The sequence below is a fragment of the Apteryx rowi genome, unplaced genomic scaffold, assembly GCF_003343035.1.
Source record: "Apteryx rowi isolate R43461 unplaced genomic scaffold, aptRow1 scaffold_3, whole genome shotgun sequence".
Lineage (NCBI taxonomy): Eukaryota > Metazoa > Chordata > Aves > Apterygiformes > Apterygidae > Apteryx > Apteryx rowi.
In genome coordinates, this window is record NW_020449418.1 from 8,291,714 (window position 1) to 8,299,552 (window position 7,839).

At 61.8% G+C, this 7,839-nt stretch overlaps 1 protein-coding gene across 1 annotated transcript; it reads left to right on the top strand.

Moving 5' to 3' along the window:
• The first annotated feature begins 21 nt into the window (after positions 1–21).
• Positions 22–3,854, top strand: MARVELD1 (MARVEL domain containing 1). The gene has a single exon (XM_026069879.1). The coding sequence runs from the start codon at positions 193–195 to the stop codon at positions 718–720; it is 528 nt and encodes a 175-aa protein (XP_025925664.1). The 5' UTR covers positions 22–192; the 3' UTR covers positions 721–3,854.
• Positions 3,855–7,839: the final 3,985 nt, after the last annotated feature.

The following is a 7,839-nucleotide window of genomic DNA, read 5'->3' on the forward strand; positions in this document are numbered from 1 at the left end:
GGCCGTAGCGCCGGCCCCGGCCCTGGCGCGGCGCGGCGCGGCGCGGGGGAGCAGAGGCGGGGCACGGGAGGAGGGAGGCCCCGCTCGGGGAGGACCGCTAAGCACCAGATGTTTGGCAGCAGCGAGCAGAGGAAGTCGCTGCCGGGGCAGAGCGGGCCTTGAGCAGAGCAGCGGCGCAGCCAGGGCCCCGCCATGGCCCGCACGGCCCCGCCGTCCGTGCCGCCCCCGCCGGGGCCGGCGTCGCGCGGCTCCCTGAGCCTCCACCGCGCCTACCTCCGCAGCCCGCTGGGCCTGCTGCGCCTGGGGCAGCTGGTGATGGGCGCTGCCTTCTGGATCACCGTGGCGGCTCACAAGTACGAGGGGGCGGCCCACTTCGCGCTCTTCGCCGCCGTCCTCGTCTGGCTCCTCACCCTGGCCCTCTTCGGGCTCAGCCTGCTGGGGCGCTGGGCGCTGGTGCCCTGGCTCGGCTCCCGCTGGCTCCTCACCAACCTGGTGCACGACCTGGTGCTGGGCGTGGGGCTCTACGCGGCYGCCACCGGCATCATGGGCTACAAGGCCGGGCGCAAAAGCTACTGCAACCTGCCRGGCTACAGCCAGCGCTGCCTCTACGGTGCCTACCTGAGCGCCTCTATCTGCGGGGGCATCGCTGCCTGCCTGTACCTCTTCTCCGGGCTCTACTGCCTCTCACGGCGCTGCCGGGACCAGCGCGACATCGTCTGAGACCCCGCAGCGCTCGGCTTCCCTTCTCCTCACGCGTGGACGGACCGCAGCCCCTCTTCTGGACAAAGYGACCCTGCTGCCCCATCCCCTCCTGGCTGACTGCACCACGCTTCCTCCAGAGACTCCTGCGCAGACGGACGGAGAGACGGACAGAGGCCTTCCCCGGAGCACAGCTTCCCCTGTACCCTGCCAGGACAGCACGGACRCCCCCACCGCTGCACAGGCGCCTCTCCTCCCCGATGGATGGATGGATGGATGGACGGATGGACAAAGGCTATTGCAAGCCAAAGGACCCAAGTGGAGACCTCCTAGGAGGGACCCCAGCTGCCGGGAGCCCCACGGGGTGCCCTGCCCAGCACCCCTGCCCCAGGCCTCGCAGATGCCGCGTGCTCAGGTGGGTGCCACTCTGTGCCCGGGGTGGAGGGAGCCTGGGTCTGGGGGAGCTGAGCGAGAAGTCGTAGTTTGCAGCAGGGCTGGGTGGGCACAGCCCCCTCCTGCCGCTCCCAGCTGCGCGGCGCCGCCGCGGCTCCCAAATGGAGGCTCTGGTCTCAGCTTCCCCAGCCCAGGCCCCTCCTCCCGTCCGGCCTGAACACGTCTGCGTCTGCCCCGACTCCGCGGGGACGAGCCTCTCCCTGCCCCGTGCTGTCCCGCTGCTGCCGAGACACCCCAGATCCCGCGCTGGGCCCGCAGCCAGCCCCAGCGGCGCCCCGGCCCCTCGACACGCCGTCGTGCTCGGGGGGCTGAGCCCCTGCGGGACAGCGACGCCTTGTCGCCACCGGCTCCCTCCGCTGCGGGGAGGAAGGAGGCGAGCTGGGTGCGTAGCCTGGTCTGTGACCCTGGGCAGGGGGTAAATCCCCCCGGTCTTGGGGTTCACACTGCCCCGGGGTGGAGACCCCGGGGAGGAAGGGAGTTTTGGTCCCCCCAGCCTGGCGCTCGGTGCCTCTGCCCCATCTTTTGGGCTGGGTCTGCGTTGCCGGAGGGGGGCACAGGGACACTGCTCTCTCCCTCGCACCCCTGCAAGGGGTTTTGTGGCTCTGATCCCACCTTAGGCCGAGACCCGCTGAGCCTATCAGCCCGGCCTCTGGCCTGGCTGCTCCAGCGGAGACGGCACGGCCTCGCTGGCAGCCCGGGAGAAGGTGCATCGGCCTCGCCTGCCGCCCTGCCTGGCTCTGCAGCGCTTGGTTTGGATGTGGGGCACGTGCCGGGCTCCCGAGCACGCGTAGGGCCCGGGACACGTCCCGCTGCGGCATGGGGGGCCGGGGCTGCTGCTCAGGCCCAGCCCGAAGCTCCGGTTTAGACTGATCACCCCAAAAAACTCTTGTCTTGGGACTCGCCGGCTCCACCCGGGGCCCTGCGCTGCCCAGAGGCTGCGACGAGGCGGAGGAAGGGAGGGGAGCCCGCAGCGTGGAGGAGCCCACGGCCTTCGCCGCCGCGAGCGCTGGCCGGCTGGAGACACACGGCCCCGAGCCCGGGACGGGCGAACCGGGAGGCTGCCGAGGACGCTGCCAGGCTCTGAGAGCGGGAGGAGAGGGTGGCGGGACGCAGGGCCAGCCCTGGATCAGCCCCCACAGCTCAGTGGGTGCCGAATCCCGTGGGCTCCGTTTGGGGCCAGCCGCGGGCAGCAGGAGCGCTGGGGCTGCCGGAGACTGGGAATTGGTGCGGGAGCTCCACGCAGGGGGTGGCTTTGGCCACACGCCACCCTCGCCGCCGCCTGCCCAGGAGGGCTCGGGGTGGAGAGCAGCAGCGTGATCCCCTCCGGGCTTGCGGGGCAGCCGGGGCTGGTGCTGGGTCACCATTTCCCTTGGGAAGTGCTGTCCCAGCCAGTCCTGTGCTCAGAGGCCCCTGCCCCCCCCGGCCACCTSCCCCCTCCCTGGGCAGGACGCGCTGACCCTACCCCACGTGTCAGGGCTGGTCCCGGACACCGCATGCCCCTGCGCAGTCCAGCATGGCCCGGGCTGCCCGGGACGCCCCAGCGAGCCGTGTGCTGCCATTAGTGCCTTCTCCCGGCCCCCCAGCCCTGCCTGTCGCGCCTGGCTCTGTCCCCCTCCAGCCCCCTCTCTGGTGTCTATAAATTCATCTTCCAAATAAAGCAACGTTCCCCAGCAGCTGCATTCCTGGGGGCTGAAAGGGCTCTCTGTCCTGGGGCCGGGCCCCGTGCCCACGCTGCCCRGCCTCCGGAGAGCTCGGGGCAGGCTGGGGGCGTCTGGCGTCTCTCAGGCTTGGCTCTGGCCCTGGCTGCGCTCCGGGGAGGGGGCTCAGCCCTGTGCTTGCCCCCGGGGTTTGCTTGCAGCCGGCGTCGAGGCGTTACGTGGGGCAGCATCCCYGGCCCTCGTCCCCCGGCTGTGCCCTGCCAGCTGGCGCGGGCGCCCTGCCCGCGGCGCACGGCTGGAAATAGCGCTGAGCCCTGCCTTGCCCTCCCAGCCCGATCACCAGCGTAGAGCTAGCCGGGATGCAGGGGGCATTACGGGATGGCAGCCCCTGCTTTTGGCACTGGGGCAGTGTCCCCTGCCCCTCTTGGCACCAGTCACAGCYGCGGTCCCCAGAGCGTCTTTTGGAYGTTCACTAACATAAGGGGCACCGTAAAAGAGCAAGGACTTCTGGTGCAGCACGGCTGTACATTGTAAGTATTTATTGCTCACTCCTACATTGCAGTCTCGCAGCCGAATTCGCTGTAGCCAAGCCCTACAGAGCAAAGCACGTGTGCTTTGGGATTGAACCAGGCTGCAGTCTTACAAAAGCTGATCCCTCRATGCCCCAGCGTCACGGAGGGATCACGGCGCGGGCGTCCCCTTCTCACCGGGTGGGATCCTGGGTCCGCAGCAGGATCCACCCTGCACAAAATGGCCTTAATCTTTTATAGTCTCCATGCTGTTYTTCCAAAGTGACAGTGCTTTACACCAATGACCCGCCGAATTGTCTCTTTATCCGTTTGGGTCCCTTTATTCCCTGCAACGATTCATTTTTGTACAAACCATTTCTCTGGGGTTCATAAGCAGCATGCGCTGGGATGGGAGATCCATGCGACGCAGATGGAGCGTGTTTGAGCTGTGACCATTATTGCCTACTACACGCCATGCAATAGCTTATTAGCAAAACTACTGCGTACACGCCTAATAAAATGATTACAACAAGCATTATACTTTCTAAAACCAGAGAACCTGAGTGCCCAAATATTCCAGAAAACCATGTCCACAAAGGACCAGCTGTTGCCTTGATGTATTTTTTTTATGACTTCATGTATTTTTAGGTATATAGGTGCAATATTCTTTACAGTCAGGGCACAAACCTCGCCTTTCGCAGCTAGAATGAAGTCAAGTGCAATCCAATTTTGTAATACCATTTGCTCTATTGCTGACACTTGAGCAATAAGAGCCGTTACAGATTCATCTGTACAATTAGCCACCTCTTCTAAAACGAGTGTTAATTTTTAAATCACTTTTATACTCTGTCCTGTGCCCTAGATAGGAAAAAGGATGGAAAAGAATTTCTCTGTTTCTGTAATGGCTCTTATCTGGAATCACGCTAGCAGGGAATAAGCCTATGTCAAAGGCTCATGTTACGGGACTTCCTCCAGGCGTTTCCCCTGGATTCAGGGCCCGGGCTGCATCCCATAATCCTGCCTCCAGCTGGAGCCCTGCTGACACCCTTCTTGCCCTTCCTTTTGATTTTTCAGCAGATCATCCCACCGTGTTAGGTGGCACAGGACACGGAAGGGCTGTTTAACCCCATGTTGCTCACACCATTTATTTACTTTATTCTTAAAATGGGGGCTGCTGTCGGATTGACTTTCCCGAGGAGCAGGTGTTCCCCCAAACCGTCTCTCTGGAGCAGCGGTGGTTGGGCGCCCGGCAGCACGCTTCTTGCAGCCCTCTAGAGATGATGTCTTCCCGCTCGTTACACAAATTGCAGGTGTTCACAGCACCCTGGGCTTCCCGTCGAGGATCTGGCCGCCCTYGCCGGGCTGTGTGTTGATGCAGATCACATCCCCCAGGATGCCCCAACCATTCGGGCAGCCCCTGGCCGAGCCAGGTAGAGCCAAGGTGGTCTGAGCACCCCTCGACCCGTTTTTGGGGCCGTTTTTGCTGGTGGGTCAGCCCGAGTGTCCCACCTAGCGGCAGGAGAAGCGCTCTTCTGCTGGGCCGGCGCACGGCACGTCGTGTGGCTGCTCCTGCGCCGTGTGGGAAATCTGCTCCCGCGAAGACCTTCCCCAGACACCCCTGCTCCCTACCGGCCCCCCGCGCCRGTGCCGGGGCCCCAGCCGCTGCGTTGCACCCACCCACACCGCGTACCACCGTCCGGGCAGCCCGTCGTAGAGCCGGCAGGACGGCTCGCAGCTCTGCCTGCTCTGCACACCCCTCTGTGCGTGCTGTAAAGCTCTTGCTGGTGGCTACTGATACTACAGCCGCTGGCCCTTGCYGCTGGCCCTTGACTCCCTGCAGCCCATCCGGCTTATTAGGGTCCAGACCAGGTGCTGCTTTGATGGGAGAGCTGGCTGCTCAGTGTACGCCTGGGGCATGCCTACCCTCCCTCTCTCTTCGGCAACTTCGTTAGCAGCCACAGCGCCAGCGCCTGAGACCCTGTGGGGAAGATACGGAGCCCATCGCTGCCCAGCAAGCTGACGTGCTGTCCCCAAAGGTAAAGACTTACCACCTATTACAGGTTTCAAAATAGGCAGGAGTAGTCGGAGGACTGCTGTCTCATGTCAGTGCCTTAGTCTCTATCAGGGCAGTATAAGCCCCTAGCAATACTTTTTCATAGACTATATAATTCTTTGGGGCATTTTGCCATGATTTAGAGGCAAAGCTGATGGGTCAGTCCAGCCCACCAGTGGACCTTCACTGCTGAAGGCCCCACTGGGCTCCCTTTTCCCCTATCATCACCTGCGGTGTGAAGGGTTGGGTTGGGTGGACAGCCCTAGGGATGGGTATGTGGTCACCTCTCCCTTCAGAGAGGAGAAGGCAGCTTCCCGTTCAGGACCCAAACTCCTTTCACTAGATTTCTTAAGGAGATTATATAAGGGTTGGGCTATGATACGAAAACCTGGGACATGTGTTCACCAAAACCCCATGTGCCCAACCCCCCCCTCAATTCCTTTTTGCTGACAGGTGCTGGGAGTTGATGCAAGGATGTTAAAACTGATTTGGAGACGATATTCTCTCCACTAACCCCTCGAGCACCCTAAAGGCAATTTCCTGGGTAGGTCCCTGACGCTTCTCCATAGGGATTTCTATCCCTAATGTCTATCAGTGCAAGACAACTAAATGCAGTGCCTGTTGCACCTCCTCGCCCGTACTTCCTCCTGGAAAGATATCATCTATGTACTGTAACACCATTAGCCCTGGGGGTGTGCGTAGTTGCTCCAGTTGCCTGGCTGGCTGTGTGTGAGCCAGAGCAGGGCTGTGTTTATAACCCTGGGGTAACCGTGTGCAGGTACACTGGATCCCTTGCCAAGTAAAAGCAAACTTGTTTTCATCTTGTTCTGGGATGGGAGCTATGAAAAGCGTGTCTTTAACATCTACGGCAGCCATCCAAATAAAATTTCCTGGCTGAATCTTTGCACTAATCTCGGGAAGGCTGGGAACAGTGGCCATGAGGGGTTGGGTGGCTGCATTTAACTTAAGATCATCTACGGTTGACCTGCACATCCCATTCTTCTTTTTTACAGGCCATACGGAGAATTACACGGGGAAGCGGTTTTGATTATTACACCCTTCCCCTCCAGTTCTTTAATAAGACTAGCTATTAGTTTTACTGCATCAGTAGAAATCTTATATTGTGGGGTAGCTGTGCAACTATCTGGGAAGGGGAAAACCATCTGAAGCAGTGATACTGTCTTAATGGGCATAATGATGTTATCATTTATTGGGTTCCCTACTTCCCATTTTCCCCAGCTATCTTTCCAACGTTGTCCTTGCAAAACATCCATACCTGAGTTATTCATGTGCACCAAGAGCAAAGTGGGACATGCTATTTTCCCATTAGCCCAGACTAATTTCACTCTCTGATACTACCGATCGCAGATCCGCAGCCCCACACGCCACATCCTGGGGGCTGCTTTCATTAAGCGGGAGCAGTGGGGCTGGAGCACAGGCTGATAACGCTACAAGAGCTGTTTTTAGCAGAGCCTTCTGCAGAGTCGCAGGGTCTCCCTGGGGTCTTCCCGAGTTTCCACTGATGATCCTGGCTGATTTCCCTAAGCTCTTTGCCAGTAGAGGCACAGGCAGTGACCACAGCTGGCAGGGCCACCCCTCCTGCTGGTGCCCCTGCCTGCTCTGTTTTAACCTCCGAACAAGCCAGAACTGGGCTATCTCCCTTGTCCTCCTATCCGGAGGGTAAAGGGGCCAGGTCGGGCGTCCCCAAATATCTCCTTCCTCATTGCAATCATGAATGCTGTGGGGCAGCCTGCTCTGGCACTGCGACCTCCGTGCTGGGCCATGAGCCGGTGCTCACGTGGCACCGCTGCTGTGGGACCCTCCATGGGGACAGAGGCAGGGGACAGGGTGGGGGCTGTGTGCAGGCCGGGGGGACACGGCGGGCCGTGCTGGCACGGGGCTGCGGATCAGCTGCCCCCGGCTGCACCAGGACCGGGAGTAGGGGCAGGTCCAGGCCAAACTCCGGGTGCAGATTGACCCCAACTGGGACAGAGCCCTGGAGCCAGACCAGACCTGGACTGGGACAAAGCCCTGGAGCCAGACCAGACCTGGACTGGGACCAGCCCTGGAGCCAGAGCGGACCTGGATTCAGACTGAGCCTGAGACTGGGATCAGGCTTGGATTGCTACTGAGCCACTGGTCCCAACAGGACCTGGACTGGGACCAGCCCTGGAGCTAGACTGGGACCAACCCTGGAGCCAGACTGGACTCGGACTAGGACCAGCCCTGCATCCAGACTGGATCCAAACTGGGACCAGCCCTGCATCCAGGCCGGACCCGGGTCAGAAGCTGCCCACAGACGGAGCCGGCCCGGCCCGGCCCGGCCGCGCCGCATCCCGCTTCCGGGCGCGACGCCTCTTCCGCCCCCTGCCCTCACAGGGGCGGGGCTTCCGCGCCCGGCTGCGGGCCCATCCCTTTCCGATTGGCCGGCTGCCGGCGCGGGGCGGGGCGGCGGGGGCACGCAGCG